The sequence below is a fragment of the Sitophilus oryzae genome, unplaced genomic scaffold, assembly GCF_002938485.1.
Source record: "Sitophilus oryzae breed Bouriz unplaced genomic scaffold, Soryzae_2.0 scaffold_1802_pilon_pilon, whole genome shotgun sequence".
Classification (NCBI taxonomy): Eukaryota; Metazoa; Arthropoda; class Insecta; order Coleoptera; family Curculionidae; genus Sitophilus; species Sitophilus oryzae.
The window spans coordinates 539,826-557,738 of record NW_022146505.1 but is presented as its reverse complement, the minus strand read 5'-3'; the positions used below and the strand labels follow the sequence as shown (position 1 = coordinate 557,738).

The 17,913-nt window shown below is 32.2% G+C and overlaps 1 protein-coding gene across 1 annotated transcript in view; it reads left to right on the top strand.

Moving 5' to 3' along the window:
* Window positions 1-17,405, top strand: part of LOC115883054 (cGMP-dependent protein kinase 1-like) — a 66,538-nt gene extending 49,133 nt beyond the window's left edge. Inside the window, exon 3 of the mRNA XM_030901329.1 lies at window positions 17,231-17,405. Within this exon, the coding sequence (XP_030757189.1) occupies window positions 17,231-17,405 (175 nt within the window). The remainder of the gene's footprint in view (window positions 1-17,230) is intronic.
* Window positions 17,406-17,913: the final 508 nt, after the last annotated feature.

Sequence of the window (17,913 nt, the reverse complement as noted above, 5' to 3'; positions counted from 1 at the left end):
TAGGTTAAAATGTGTTAATTTTTATTTTTTTTTTAGAAAATTTGTAGGTATTTAAGTAATCTACGGGAACACGGTTTGATAACCAAGTCTATGAAATTTATTGATAGATAGTTTTATTCAAAAAATGTGTTTTTTAAAATTATATTTCATTTTTAAAAAAACAAAAGCCCTAGGCCCCCCTTGGGCTCAATCCCAGGCCCCCCGCCCACCCCAGGATAAATTGCTAGTTACGCTAATGTTGATGTGACGCACTTGAAGGCTTTATGAAATATAGGAATTTTATAAGGACTAACCAACGCTATCCACCCCACCAAATAACCAACTTAACCAACGCAACTAACCTCGACACTGATAAAAAAATATAAAAAACAAATATAAATTAGTAAAAACCAACCAACCCCACCAAATAACCAACTAACCAATGAATTAACACCCTCCAAATAACTACGATAACCAACCCGCTAAATAACTAAACCAATCCAATCAAAAAGAGTGAAACCAATGCAATAAGATCACGCTATAAGCAAAAAAAAATATAAAAAAGTCTTGATCGGCGTGAGATTTGAACCACGGACCATTCGTTCACGAAGCGATAGCCTCAGCCACGGAGCCACAGGTGCTCTTGCAAAATGCTTATAGCTAGGCATTGCTTTCCGCCGACATGAACGACGTCACAATATCTATTAACGGCATTTTAGTAGGCTACCGTTTAACGGCTGTTTAAGTACATCGTATTTTTTTTAAATTTGAAATTTATTATACACGATATTATACACGATATTATACACGATACATAGTAATTTAACAAAATGCGCTTTTAGGTGCTTTAAGTTCAATGATTATCAATTTTATCTCTACATATGTTTCGGTTTTTAGTCTTTTTCAAGAGATTCTTAAAACTATAATATTCTTATTAAACTTGAAACATCTAAAAGCATTGTTTTTATTAAAATACAAATATTTCAACGATATTTCATGTAAGGAACCAATCACAGATTCATTCGTTCACTATTTATTATTAATTATTTTGTGATTTTTATTTTTTATTCTTCCTTACTCGTATTTTTATTTACAAAAGAAAAAGGCAAAATGTATGAACTTAATTTATTTCACAATGTGATATAATAAGTTGATATACTGCAATTCTATATGTTGTAAATTTATTAATAACTGATAATAATCAATAGATCTTTTTAAAATTTTGGAATATTTTCATAATATATACGCTTGTAAAAACAAATTATTTTTAATTCTTTAAATACTGTGTTATTTTATTGCTGTTCTTAACATTTTGCTGTTCTTATTTTTTGGGATTTTTTGATCTTTATTTAATATTTATTAATTATTTATATACATATACAGGGTATCAACACACAAAAAAAGTGGGTTTTCCATTGAAAAAAATGATTTATAATAATTTTTAATCGCCCAATTCAATAACAGCTACCACCATTATTATAGGACACTGGAAAAATTTAATTTTTTAAGTAGATAGCCACATGTCTTCTCTTTATGTCACAGTGACTGCGTTAATCAATAAATTTGACGTTTAGGCTATACAATTTTTTTCGACAGGCAGTTTTATTCCTCCAAAAATTTTAAATTTTTTTTTCTCACAAACGGTTAGTTAGGTATAGAATATTAATATCAAAATTCATAAATTTTACATAGAATTTAAGTATGTAATAAAAAATGGGGGCACCAATTTAAAATAAGAAAGTTACTGTGAACTTCCGGTGTTTCCGGAAGTGCCGCCATATTGATAATATTTTTAATCGATAGATCTCGTTGTGAAACAATGATGTGCAAAAAATCTCCGATCTAGGTATTATAGTTCTCTAGAAACTTCTAACGCACGCTCAGCTTAGGACACCCTGTATACCAATTTGTTGGTTGAAATTTTTTTGTAAGTATTAGGTGCTACTAAAATAATTTTTCCAGTTTATTATTTTAATCTGTGTTAAGCTTTTGACTTTTTAGTTTTTTATTAGTAATTGATAATGTAATTGTTATTTTTATAAATATGAATGAAATCACTTAATATTTTCATAATGCTAATAGATAAAATTATTATGATTAGATATATTAATTTCTACAAAATTTATGATGAAAATAATAAAAATTATTTCTTGAAAATATACTAATAATACAGAAATTTAAAGAAAAGTTTAAAAAATAAAATGTAGAGACAATTAAAATACATAAAAATGATTATATTTTTGAGGTGGCTTTCGGCCTGTTCCACTGCAACATTTTCTGATCTATGTTGTGATCCTCTTCTGAGCTCTAGGCTGCATTTTCCTGTCATATTCTTTTCGAAAAGTCTAATATCTTGGATACCTCCATATAGCTCATTGTCAATGCCTTATCATTTCCTAATAGAAAAATTCACACATCTACCAGGTTCCGTGTACCAGTGGTACAAAAAGTGTTCTGTTGTTTCCTCTTCAGATCGACAAAATCGTCACATGGATTCGTCCGTCAATCTCATCGGATTTAGATGCCTCTTAAGCCTTTGACAGTCCTCCTGTTTTTACTTATCAAATTTGTTGTAAATTTCGGCAAAAAATGCATATAAATTAATATAAATAGTCTTATAAAAGTATGTACTTTTTAGCAAAAGTGCATATTTATATTTCTTAAAAAGGAATACCAATATTTGCTTGAAAATATTTAAATAGTTTTACTATAATAGAAATGCATGTAATTGTTTAAAAACAGCACAAAAGTTGACAAAAGCTTTAGCGATAAGACCAAATAATTCTTCATTATATTTCTGGTATTTTTATATTGTACAGGCTGGGTCAAATTCGATGCTTTTAAATGAAAACACCCCTTTCTATAGCAGATAGACGAAAAGTAATATCAGTGTCTGGAGCTCAATTTTCATCAAAAACATGATGGTGAAAACCGCACATCAATATCTGTTACCGTTTCGGAGTTAGGGGGTGTTTTTCAAAAATGTGCATATTTAACAAATCGCTGTAACTTTTTTGCTATGGAAAATTTTGTATTTCTATGAAAACATTTCCAAAGCACCTTTCTACGTAGAATTTAATGGTATAAGTATAATTTTTTTAAAATTAATAATTTAAGTTATCAACAAAAAAATTGATTTTTTATTTGGGACACCCTCTATATTTTTAATTAACCGAAAAGAATTTAAAATTACCTTTCAAAAAATATAGCACACTTGATATTTTGTTATATTCCCCTTCGAAATACAGAGTTTTTAAAAGTTCGCCACTTTTAACTAGGCTTTGGACCCCTTATTGATGATATGCCCTTAATGGAACTCGAAAACATATTTTTCCAGCAAGACGAGGCACCGCCTCAGAACACTGAAGTTATGAGCAAATTTTGCAGCCAATTTCAAGAATAATTGAAGAGCTAACCAAGATCCCAGTTGTTAGCCGTCGAGATATAAGTAATCCTATGGATATATTTGCGGAAGAATAAAGGTTCCATATTCTTCCGTATAATCTAGACAAGAATTAGAAATACTTAGCAGTTATGAGAGGGTATCTTTCACCCCCACTGAGTTAATGAATTCCGCGAGAAATGTTCAAAAACTGCCCCGTCTGTCCATAACAGAAGACGCTCGATATGTCGAACACCGGCAGCAAAATCTCATGTCTTGGTTTGCTATTTATTTTTATTGTTATCAGATATAGTTCAAATGTGTTGATGTTGGTTAAATATATTTTAAATTGTTATAAAATTCTGCATCTCTCATAGCAAATATTACTTTCGTTTTAATTGATGCTCACTGCTAGAATTTTTTTGCATTGCAGCCGGTGCCATTCAAAGCATCTACTTATTTAAAGCTGGCGAATTTTTGTATACTCTATATCTCCAAGAGGAATCGAGCAAAATATCAAGTGTGTTATATTTTTGGAAAGGTAATTTTAAATTATTTTCAATAAATTAAAGATATACAGGGTATTTCATATAAAAAATCAAAATTTCTGTTGATAATTCTTAAATTATTAATTTTAATAAAATTATACTTAAATCATTAAATTCTACGTAAAAAGGTGCTTTGGAAATGTTTTCATAAAAATACAACATTTTCCATAGCAAAAAAGTACAGCGATTTGTTAAAAATGCATATTTTTGAAAAACACCCCGTAACTCCGAAACGGTACCAGATATCGATATGCGGTTTTCACCATCATGTTTTTTTACAAAAATTGAGCTCCAGACACCGATATTAGTTTTTGTCTATCTCCTATAGAAAAGGGTGTTTCCATTTAAAAGCGTCGAATTTGACCCACCCTGTACAAAGTCGAAACAATGTCAATTAACATGCAGACAGTATGTTTTGATAAATTGATATCTATGAATAATTATATACTTTGATTGAAGTTAGAAACTACAAAAATCAGTTTATATTTTTATGTTTATATATATATTATATCTATTATCTTCATTTAAAACAGCGTTGCTTTAAGTATAATAAGTCCTCTAATTTAATTTACGTAACTCAGATATTTGCAAATTATTTTTTAAACATTCGAAATAAAGAAACCGTGTGTTAATTTATTATGTTATGTGATAAAAAATTCCTTATCTTTATTAATTTAAATCATTTCATCGGTGTGTGCTAATGTCTATCTTTCTGTTTTTGCATTAATCACTGGTATTTTTCCATGCAAAATCCATTTAATATATTTATTGATGTAATTGTTTTTATCTCGCGAGATATACGATTACATATTGTGTGCTATTAAAATATTTTTAAGTGTAGAGTTGTTTTATTTATGAGGTGAAATGGTCTCGACAGTGTTAAATATCATAAAGCTTATTAAAAAATTTATCATCATTAGCAGCTTATTCAACCACTTCAAATTATGGTGTAGCCTCCCTCACATATTTAGATACTCTCTTTATAGTTGGACCCATTGGTTGTCTATTGTTGGCTATGCGGTCCCAAGTTATCCCTGCTAATTTCCAAATATCATGGTCCCAACTCAGATTTGGTCCTTCTTCTAGGTCTCTTAATTCCTCGTGGGTTCCATGCTGTAATTTTTATGGTCCATCTGTTGTCCATCCTTCTTGCCAAGTGTCCTGCCCATTGCCACTTGAGGGATTTGACTCAGTGGATGACATCTATTACCTGGGTCTTTTGTCGTACTCACTCTATTCTTTTACGGTCTCTCTTGGTTATCCCCAGCATATTTCGTTCCATTGCGCGTTGTGCGACCTGCAGTTTCCTTATAATGTCCAATTTAACTTTTCAGGTTTGCTATGCATAGGTAATGATTGGTAGTACACATTGGTCGAATGTTTTCTTCTTTAGATAAAGTGGCATTCTAGATTGAGTACGATTTCACTACGCCATGCGCCAGTGAAAGTTCAACAATTAATTTTGAAACAAACTTCTTTAAAATGCATCCATTGGAGCTTCCCAAGTAGCATCTATCTGACTTCGAACTAAATCTGACCTGAAGCGACGTCAGACTTTGTGCAAATTTAGGTCGGGCACTGGTGATACGACCGGTGACGTCGCTTTCCTATTAAAAGCGACGTCGTTGGTCCGCGTCGGTAAATCCAACGATCTGTCGACGTACAAAGTAACAACGTACCATTTTTATTAATTTCCCAACGTCGTTCCCACGTTGGCTTGCACGACATACATATACTTGAACTAGCCCGACGTCTACCCGGCCTAATGAACATCATGAACATAACCTAATAAAAAGTTTTTGTAAACAAACTTAATTTTTTTATTATGCCTAAAAAAACACTAAAAAGGCCTTTAGACATTCATCTACATTTTACAGAAAGAGGTCGAGGCTTTTGCAAAATAGTAATAGTAGTAGTGATGTCTTGCCTCCACCCATGAATGCTTTTTATCCGGAAGAGATGCTGCATTACACTGGTGCATCTTAATTTCATTTTTTAGCTTAGGAAACCAGCAGACCCCATCCTCCGCCCACATGTGAGGTACTGGTTCCAATTCTTTTAAATTTGGATATATAGTATCTTAAAAAAGTGGCTGCCCATTTTTTTTAAGGAGAAAACAAAAACTAAGATATAGTTGCACAAATCCACAAATCACTGATACGCAAAGTGAGGTTACGTGGCGTACGTTGGAATTATATACGTCATAATAATAAAGTCAACGATTGCCGGTCGTCCGGTTTGATGACTTCGGTCGTGTGACGACTAATGTTGGAGACCCGGTCGGAATTGGTATATTGGTAGTTCATATTTAGTCGGACACAGAAATCCGCCATTCTTAATAAGTATCCGATTGTCAGCCATTTTAAAATCGTTTTTTGTTTTTAAAATTTATATTCACATTCCGATTTCTAATAGAATAATATTGATAAGGTTGAGTTTGGGGGGAACCACAGTACAGTTTTATGATTAAACCAGCTAGAAAATAAAAAAAAAATAATTTGCGAGTTACTTTTTTATAAATATTTTTATTTCATAAATCTACCTAATTTTGAAGGCGCTCGTTGTTTTCCAGAGTATTTTAATCAGATATATCAAAAAAGTGACTTCCGTTGACAAAACTGATGTCTGGATTAATGATTCAGAATTATTATAATATGAAATTAGGTAGGCACTTATAGTTCTATTCGAGGAGTGATTATGAATCCATTTGTAATTAGGTAGTTTGGTTAGGTTTTTAGGGTAGCGAATATGAAACCAAACGTAACGTAAGTGCTTAGCGACGAATTTTAAGTAACTGAAATCCAACGTAATATGACGTTGGTAATTGGTAGAATTACATTCCCTATTAGGTCAGATACGGACGTCGAGGCGACCCGAATCTATCTGTATTCCCCATTTAGGTGCAAAAAAGGGTCGTCAGGCGGTCGAACCGACGTTGGTACCCGACGTCGGGTTTATTGAACGCGACGTATACCCGACGTTAGATAACGTCCAAATGCTACTTGGGTTACTATAGTGAATGCTTACTAGCATTCAAATTCGCTTTGCATTTTGACTGTCTTAACTGTATTGCATTGTAACTTGCATTTTAACTGTCTGCCCGTAACTTACTAATCCGGAAATTACGATCAGAGCTGGTAGTAGATAGGTAGATGGATAGAGTAGCCGACTGAAAATTTGACATAAGACATTCAAGACAATAAAATTCGGATTTACATTTTAAAAAATCTAGAGAATCACGAAAAAAGTTGAAACCAGAGCAAGCAAAACCTATTCGTGCACCTTCGTGTCGATTGATAGTCAGTTACCCGGTGGCGGCTAGATGTTTGATGGTTTCTGAAGTTAAGTATAAAGACAAATATATTAATTTTAGTGCCTCTATTTTGTTATAGTTTTCTTGTAATTTTAAAATGAGTGGATTACCTTAAATATGAAGGTTCAGTGTTCTTAAAATTGTATTTGTTCTAACATCCACCAACGCGCTCCCTCTTCCTCTTGTACAGAATGTTTTTAATTGACAGCTTCTAGTAAATATTAATACTAGCGACTGCTAGAATGTAGAATAAGTAGAGGGGGGAGGGGTAATAACCGCGAAGGTCTATTTTGTCCTCCTTTCTTGAGTTATAACTCATCATACTGTCTATAACTCATCATAATGGGGATTTGGATTTTTCTGTTTTAGGGGGGCGGTCAGGGTAATTTTTATCCTCCTCTGATAACAGCTGTTCATCCTCCGAGGATATCTACCTCCTATAGAGGACTGTCTTTATCTATTGCCTCCTTGGATTTGAGGTCAATTCCTATTATGAAGACATAATAACTATGACCCTCCTCTCTTGAGTTGATAACTCGATGCCTCTACATTTGAGTTCTATCAAAGCTGGTGATATACCACATGGGTTAGTCGGTCCAACTCTTCAGAGCCCCGCATGTAGAAGCAAGGGAGACGAGAATACAATGAGTTGCTTCCTGGTGCTCCAAGGTTGAGACCAGTTAAGGCTAGCCTTCTATCTAGCCACGCATCCCTTTGACCTGGTCCCGCCATCGTAGGATTTAGATTTTTGGCGAGGTTGTCTCTTCTTGGTCCTGGCGGTTAAGCCATGACACCCACACCCTCTGCCCGTGGTACATGCGACTACAGACCCTACAGGGTGCCTGGTATGATGGACAGGGTAGTCCCATCCAGCATCGTTATACGTCTTGGTGCAATTCGCTGGCCACGACACTACTGCCAGGGATAAGACAGCGAGGTGCTCCTTAGACCCAATCAAAGTGCCAGAAGGAATTCCACCTAGCACCTGACTAGGACCTTCCCCACCAACGACAAGGTCTCGCATCTCTAAGAGGAAGTAGCGACTGCTAACAATTACTAGTAAAAATCGACAAATTTCTTTTAAATATCCCATTTACTGGCCCAATACGTTTTCCTAATTATTGTCAATATTTACTGGATCGCCGACTTTCACTGTGACATATACACGATAAAGAAATAACAAATATTGTCTTTTGAATTTGAAGATTATTTACAAATTTACATTAATTTTCTTTTAACCCATTTGCTTATTACCAATTACCAATGACATACATTTAGCCAACTGGTAAATTATCACGAAAAAAAAGTAATTGTATAAGTAGTTCTGATTTTTTATGGCTAAGCGGAATTTAATTATTTATATAATATAGTTTTCTTATCAATCATCAATAAATCGATTCAATTTATTGGCAATTGCAACTGTTTTGCTATTTTTCTAAATAATTGTTGTAATAATTGGTATATAAATGAAATAAATGGTGCTTTTGATTAATTGAACTAGATAAAGAAAAATCTTTATTGTATGCCACAATAGATCTTTGCATGTGGTAGAGTATAATTCACTATTATTACTAAAATAATTTAGAATTTATTTCAGAAACATCTATTAAATTAATATTATTCAACAAAAAATTAGTGTGATCTACAGAGCCTCTGTCTTTTTTTCTAAATCTATAAACTAAATACACACTTATCTAAATTTAATAATAAATCTCTTGCGTCACAGTAAGCAACTAAGTACTCTAGATCATCTTATTGTCTTATGGTTATCAAGTTATCATTAGATGTTGATCTTTATATATTGATAGAGAGCTCTATTGATAACTCAATGATAGCTCTATTGTGCCTTGTACTTTATTTTCTTGAGTTGTAACTTTTCAACTTTTCACAGAGGATCAGCATTTTGACAAAAGCTAGTATCTGAGACTGTTTTACAGAGGTTAGGTCTCCATCTCCGATATCAGTCATATCAAAGTTTATAGCACGAATGGTTGTCGTCTCGGCGCATTGCACATTTGCCGTTGTTTCTTAGCTTCAGACTACTAGCTGAGATATTCATTCAGAAGGCAGTGTACTGTTAAAAATCCTATGATAATCTTGAGAATGTTCTTACTTAATTAAGAAAAATATTTGATTTTTCTCGGTCGTAAATCCAGAGAAATTTCTACGAGTATCTTAAACCGTTGGAGGATTTCCATTCCAGATTATGATAGAGACTTCCTGGGTGTTGAGTTCTGCTTTAACTTGATTTCCATTTAGAAAGCAGAACGGTTCTGGTCCGGTTAGTGAAGTGTTCGCTCCTTTTTTTAGTTAGATTGTTTGCTTTTTCACTACTTTATTTTTTACTTATTTTCTTTACCTAGTTTGTTCAGCTTCTTTAGATATTCTTTGACCAACTTCGAATTGATGATTACTGACTTGATCGCTCTTAAGTCTGCTTGACTATCAGATAAGATAAAAAATGACAGGAAAGGTAGATAATGTGACATTTTCAAATTTTTAAAAAGTCCACAATGTTCATATTACATTACAAATTGTTCTTATTTTTTACTTTTTCTAACAAAAACATTATTTTATGTTGCTTTTTACTCTGTTGAAGAATGATTTATCCGGTCCTTTGTAATTATTTCGTCATTTTGCAAAACAACAAGAAAAACAACTCGATGCTGAAAGTAAGTGGCCGGTACTCAACGTGCGATAAGTGGCAGGGTTCACGTGATGCAATCTGATCGGGTACCATGTACGACTCGTCCAATTAAAACAAACATCGCCCACATGCTGAAAACCGGGTACCACGCTCAAGTTGGTTGGTTAATTTATAGCAGGGCTTCGAGTTGCATATCGAAACAATATTGCGCATAATAAGCATATTTTTAAATGTATTTTATTTAAATCACGTGGCTATATCAAATCAAACTTTATTTTCTATAATGAGTGGTTTTCAAAAGTGGTTCATCCTTATAAAATTCTTATTTTTTCAGATAAAAAAACGAAATTTGGTATATTAGTATATGACATAAATTAGAATTGATTGACGTATTCAATAATAATAATTGTTTTTGTTCGCTTTCAGTTTCACTGGAAATGACTCGGTATTTTTTACTTCATTTGATAGAAAACTGCATTCTGAATAGAATGACAACTTTTGACATTTTCGCTTAAAAAGTAGTATACCAAACGCCACGAATGTTTGGGAGTGAGTTATCGCTTGATGAAGTTAGAATCGACACGCGCGCTATCATTTTTACATTAAAAACGTAAATTTTTACCGCAGACGTAGGTTTTTAAAGGCCCGGTCTAATCACCTGCCTGCGCTCCTCCTACTTATTCTAAAATGTTAGCGTGATTGACAAAGACAATACTATATCGCGTTCCTTTGATTGATTCGTTTTTGTGCGTCAGTCCATTGGTGTGCTTGCAGTGCGACCAATGGGGCATTCCATTTTATATTTATTACAAAAAAATATATGTTTTGACAAGACTTTGACAGTTAAAACAACAAATTACAACAGATTATATATTGATTATTATATGACTTGAAACACTACGGCACTGGAATTAAGTTTATGTGACCTTGAACAGATTAGTTCACATGGTAGCGACCGATGAATCACTCCCAAACATTCGTGGTGTTTACTATAGCTACATATTTAAAATTTCAATCTTGAGTGTCACGGTCATAAATGTAACGACAATTTGACTCGAAATACCAAATAAGTGGTACCAAATTATTCTTAAAAATACTTTTTCCAATGTGTAAATGTCGCACCCACTTAGTGTAATTGTCCGTTTCATGAAATGGATATCCACTTCGCGAACTGAAACCAACCAGTTCGTGAACCTAACCTAACCTAACCTAACCAGTTCGCGAAGTTCATGAAACGGACAATTATACTAAGTGGATGCGGCATAAATAAAATTTGGGTATATACCCAGGAGGTGTAGGGTCTACACCCATTGAGGAAATATTGTAGATATATTCCTGGTATATACTGGTGTATCCTAGATTCCTAGTATTATACCGGGTATTTCCTATGCGGTCGTCGGGGAATATCATTATAAAATCAGGGTATTCACCTAAAATATACGTTGTGCTGTCGTGTTTATGATAGAATGTATTGGCTATTGTGCTCTATTTTGTGCATTCATTTACTAACTGGTGGTTTTCTGACTATTTATTCTTAGATGTTTCTTTAATGTTCAATTTAACAAAAAACTGTTAATAATTTTTTTTAATAAAACCCTAAATTATCGAAGTAAGTATACTTGGGTATATGTATACCGGGTATAATGTATTTACCCAAATCCAATATACCCTGTAATAGACAATGGATAGACAAAATTAATTTTCAAGTAAAGAAGCACTGAAAAATGTATCTCTTAATTTAAAAATTGATTTTTTAACTAAGTAATAATTTTAATTTTTAAGTGTTAGTATTTCAGTCTAATACTTATCGTTTCAATAAAGTATCAACTTATACACAGATATATTAAAAAGATATTTAAATTCTTAGCAATTAATGTATTTTGCATTAAGTACATATGGAAAATTTTCATTTCAATATAGATCATCATATCGTCGTATGTTAATAACCAGATCACATAGTTTTGAAATGTACTAAATTATTGTTAACAAGATGTGTGTAAACAAACAATTTGCAAATTCATTGTTTCAATATCAGGTTCGTGCCTACATGAAATATTATTTAATTTAGAATATTAAGTGAGCCTTAAACAATTATTTAACAATATATTAGGATAGGTTGTATAAAGTTAATAACATTTGTAATGTAAATAAAAATCAGTTGTTTGGGAAAATTTTTTTGATACAGATATGTGCAGGAATATATAAGTGTAAAAAATAATATTAATATTGGGTAATTGGTAAATATAAAATTAATTTGAGTGTGAGAAGCAGACGATGAAAATTTGGAAATTTTAATTTGTATTTAAAATTATAAACTCACCGGCAAAAAAACCGGTCACTAAAAACTAGTCTCAATTTCAAACTTGAATTTCTCGCGAACCACTCATTAGATTTTGATGATTTTGTTTTTAAATTGTAAATTAATTCTTTCTTAACGGATGCTACTTCAGAAATTTTTATTCCGAATTTATTTTGAGCATATACAGGGCACAACTTTAAGACAGAGTTTTTTGCCCGAACTTTGTAACACCCTGTAGGGTGCAGCAGCTGTAGTAGCTATTACTAAATTAAATTACATTGTAGCCTCATCTTTTGTGACCATTTTGCTTTTTAAATCATGACATTATTTAAAACGAACATCTCGGACAAATGATTCGCAGGCAGAAAGTTTTATGTGTAAATAATCAAGGAAGAAAGAAGAAATTTCATATAGGCGAAAACGGATTTATGAAAATTTGCAATATGACAACAACGGTTGTCAAATTAAAAAATGCCATTATCTGTGACGGATGTTGCTCGTGGCTTTAATTGAGGATGGCCGAAATCAACGTTATGTGTCCGATACCCTGGGTATACCTCGAACAACAGTCCAGGATTCCTGGAATCGATATATGGAAACAAGAAATTTCACCAGCAAGTGTGTTCCGGAAAAAAACGGAAGACAAATGCAATTGACAATCACTTAATTGTCCAGAATACTTTACAAAGTCGTAGAGTTACAGCGTTTCAGAATGAACATCTGCTACAAGCCGTACATAGAACTCAAGTCAGTGAGAGAACAATCCGAAGAAGGCTAAAAGAAAGCAGCTTGTCTGCAAGGAGGCCTCCCGTAGGACCCCGGCTAATTCCAAGACATCGTCGAGCACGTCTTAAGTTTGCGCGTTTACATGTGAATTGGGATATTGAGCAATGGACTAAAGGCCTTTTCACGGAGGAATCGTGGTTTTGCCTGCGAAGAATTTTTCCGAGACGTTCGTTTTAAAGCAGCGCATCTCCAATACAAACAGAGATAATGTCGTGATTAAAAAAAAACAAAATACTCACAAAAGATGAGGCTACAATGTGATTTGATTTAGCAATAGCTACTACAGCTGCTGCACCCTATAGGGTGTTACAATATTCGGGCAAAAACTTCGTCTTATTGTTGTGCTCTGTATATGCTCAAAATAAATTCGGAATAAAAATTTCTGACGTACAATCCGTTAAAAAGGAATTAATTTAGAAAAAATTAAATCACTGTAAATTAATTTTTTAATTAATTTACAATTTAAAAAAATCTAATGAGTGGTTCACGAGAAATCCAACTTTGAAATTGGGACTAGTTTTAGTGGCTGTTTTTTTTGCCTGTGTGTGTATTTTATATGCAGATTATTTTTAATTTGTAATACGATAAAATCGAAAAAAATAGCGTCAAATATGGCTGGGGAATGACATCGATGATAATTTTGGCGAAGTCAATCTCTAGACTTCATTTACTAAAAATTGACATAAAACGTATCAAAAATTAACACTATTTATAGAAAGATTAAGAAATGATAGAACATTTGAATTTTTTTTTCTCGAATTTTAAACTAAACCATTTAAAAATCATTTTTACTTAATATAAAAGTAAAATACAATGTTCTTAAGACTAACTAAGATAGTAAGCGTCATTAAAAAATAAAGAAGAGTACGGGCCAAGTAAATGACATCTAGGGCTTGACTTCGCTAAAATTATCATCAATTGTCATTCCCGAGCTGTCTTTGACGCCGTTTTTTTTTCTCGATCATATGGTACCAGTAGGTATTTTAAAGACTAAAACTTGAAAAGAATTAGAACTGTATTTTATCTATTAAATTGAGTTTTTTTTATTGGCTGGGCAAAATACAAAAATTCGTTATTCAGTAAGCTACTTTAAATATGAGAATGATAATTATTTTATAATTTACATTTAATTAAAATAAGTTTTTAAATATTTAGTACTTAATATTCATTGATATTAACTTTGAAGTGGGTGGCAAATACATCTAAATATTTCATTTCCTTAAATATTTATAATTATTGATAATCGGAGACAATCAAAATAACTAAGTAGAATGTATTTTTTTTTCTAACATAAAAAATATATTTCCAACTTAGGAATTTTTTTAGAACACTTAAATGTCTTCTATCGGAATAATCAGAACCTAGAGACATAATATTAGGTGTAAAGAAAAAGTAGCAAAGAGAAAATATGTTTCTTTTATCGAGATCTACCAGCCCTGAAAATATTTGCACTGATTTAATTTAATTTAGTTATTTTTTATACAAGACGATAAAATGGTATTTTGTAAAGTTTTTAACCTATCCTCGCTGTTAAAGTATCATTTAATCTACCCTTGCGGTTAAAGTACTATTTTATCTACTATTTTTGATAGATATAAGGCTTTAAGATATAAGGCAATTTTAACAGTTGCTATGGAAAAAATAATATAAATTTATGCAAAACATCGAATGAATATATAAAAAAAGTAGTTTAAAACATATATAAGCTATAAAGTAGTTTAAAACAATTTCGAAGCGCTTTTTAATAATAAAAATAAGAAATATGGAATATGTTTACATGGTACCTAAAATATAATGAGATTGAGAAATATCAGTATTGCGATGGTATTAAAATAAGAAATATCAAACGTAAAAAAAAGTACACGGCCATAAATTAGAAATCGATTTGTTATTCCACCTCGACATGCCATTATGAGACGCTAAACCTCAATTAAAATTCGGTTTACGATTTTAAAATTCGTCGCGTGTCAAAAGGGAATTTATTCGAAGATCATGGCGAACGATTGCGTCATCGGTGCACGAAACGCAGGCAGACAAGCTTAAATCCTTCACATAATGGATAATATGTATCTAGATAAACAAATACTTGTAAAAACTGAGAAATGGTTATAAACTGTTAAGGATTTCTTAGTAACAAATCTATAATATCAAATGAAATAAAAGAATAAAGTTTACATCTCTATATATCTTTTCTATTTATATATACCTCTCTTTACACTCAAAAGGGCGATATATCTGTAAAGTTTACAGACCTATCGGGGCTATTGAAGTGCAGACTGTAGATGAAGAATTGAGACGTTAATATGAAGCTTACACACACACACACACAATCTATGTTACCTATGTAGATTATTACTGCTTGATCTTTTGCTTAATAATTTTTTGTTGCGCTATTTCCCTCATCTCATTGGGCGTTTCTTGAAGAATTATGCAGCACACTCATACAGAATATGCTCCGTTATGGCCGCTGCATTTAAGCAAAAGAGGCATCTGTTGGCCCTCACCTATCAATTAGTATAATACCTAATACCAAATAAAGATAACTGGAAAAACACCCCAAACAGAAGCAAGTCAAAAAACCTCACCACGATTTTTTTTTAATTGTAAATTAATTCCTTTTTAAACGATGCTACGTCAGAATTTTTTATTCCGAATTTATTTTGAGCATATACAGGGCACAACAATAAGACGAAGTTTTTTGCCCGAATTTTGTAATACCCTGTAGGGTGCAGCAGCGGTAGTAGCTATTGCTAAATTAAATCACATTGTAGCCTCATCTTTTGTGAGCATTTTATTTTTTTAGTCACCACATTATCTCTTTTTGTATTGGAGATATGCTGTTTTAAAACGAACGTCTCGGAAAAATGCTTTACAGGCAGAAAGTTTTATGTGTAAATAATCAAGGCGACATAGGCGAAAATGGATTTATGAGTATTTGCAATATGACAACAACGGTTGTCAAATTAAAAAATGCAATTATCTGTAACGGATGTTGCTCGTATTGTGGCTTTAATTGAGGATGGCCGAAGTCAAAGTTATTTCTCCGATACCCTGGATATTTCGGACAACAGTCCAGGATGCCTGGAATATATGGAAACGAGAAATTTCACCAGGCGAGTGGACACTACATATTAGTCCCTTAAAACTTATTTATCTGTTTTTTTTTATTTTCATGTTTTAGTTAGTTTTCAGATTAAACTTACCTACGTTCTGATGTTTGATTTGTTTTTAAAGCTTTTTCGAGGCGTTTGTTATAAAGCAGCTTATCTCCAATACAAACAGAGATAAAGTCGTGATTAAAAAAATAAAATGCTCACAAAAGATGAGGCTACAATGTGATTTGATTTAGCAATAGCTATTGCAGCTGCTGCACCCTACAGGGTGTTACAAATTTCGTGCAAAAACTTCGCCTTATTGTTGTGCCCTGTATATGCTCAAAATAAATTCGGAATAGAAGTTGCTGACGTAGCATCCGTTAAGAAGGTATTAAAATTTGCAATTTAAAAAAAATCATCAAAATCTAATGAGTGGTTTGCGGGAAATCCAACTTTAAAATTAGGCCTAGTTTCTAGTGGCCGGTTTTTTTTGCCGGTGAGTGTATTAGTATAATACTAGTTATAATAATAACTAATAACAGATACCTTTCGTCGTTTCTATTAAAACTAAGAAGTCTCTTGGGTTTTGCGTCGGAGGTTTCTTAACTTGTTTCAGTTTGAGGTTTTATTTCCAGTCTCTTGGGTTTTGCGTCGGAGGTTTCTTAACTTGTTTCAGTTTGAGGTTTTATTTCCAGTTATCTATTTATATTTCGACCACAAAAAACGATAATGAGTTTTTTTCGCGAAATTGTTTTTGAAGATTTGGAATTTTATGATTTTTTTTTATTTTCCAGTTAAAAAACATATATTCTTGATAATATGGCAACAGAGGTAGTAGATTAAATTTACAAGAAAGGAAACCCAAAAAAGATCCAATAGTTCTCAAAATTTAAGCAAAAAATCATTTTTTTTGGAAACTTTCAAATTAAAATGTCTCGGTTATTTTGGACTTTGAAAGACGGTAAAGAGAAAATATGTTTATTTTATCTATTTTTAAGATATATCAGCCCTGAAAATATTTGCACTTATTTAAAACTCACCCTGTATAATTTAATTAATGTATCCCCGACGCAAGATACAGTCTTGAGTTACTACAATAATCAGAGACATTCAATTATTATGCGTATTTAAGGAACTCAGTGTTTTTGCTATAAATTAATGTGTTTTATCTTTACTTTCAGTTCTCGAGATCTTATCAAGGCAGCAATTTTGGACAACGATTTTATGAAAAACTTGGAACTCACCCAAATACGAGAAATTGTGGACTGCATGTACCCAGAAGAGTACAAGCAAGGCAGTCTTATCATTAGAGAGGGCGATGTTGGTAGTACCGTTTACGTCTTGGAAGGTAGGTGACTATTATTTAATTAGTTTAAATATTTACTTCAAATATTCCTTCAAAGGGACTATATTAAATCAATGAAAAAAGCAGTACTTCCTATGAAGTTCGCAGTAATTGTTTTTTTTATTACTAGGTTATCGAAAAATATTTTAGGTGTAGTTAATTCAACCTCTTAAGTACCCAACAATGTCAAATGCAATTTGAATATACTTTTATATTCATTTCTTAATACACTCAGATGCAAAAAAACGCAACGGAGAAAATTTTTGTCAAATTTAAACTGGTATTTTTTGTTATTTTTAGCCCTATTTTCATGAATTTTTTAGCAAGCTGTATATAATTATATCAATTTTAATTTGTAAACTCAGTTTTTTTTATAAACTTTAGTATTTGGCATATTATACAGGGTTAATCAAGGGGTTGTTTTTTTACCCCAACTTTGACACTATATTTTATATTCATATTTATGACAATTTAACAGTATTTTGTTTGCTAGTACGGAATAAAAATTTAATAAATTTA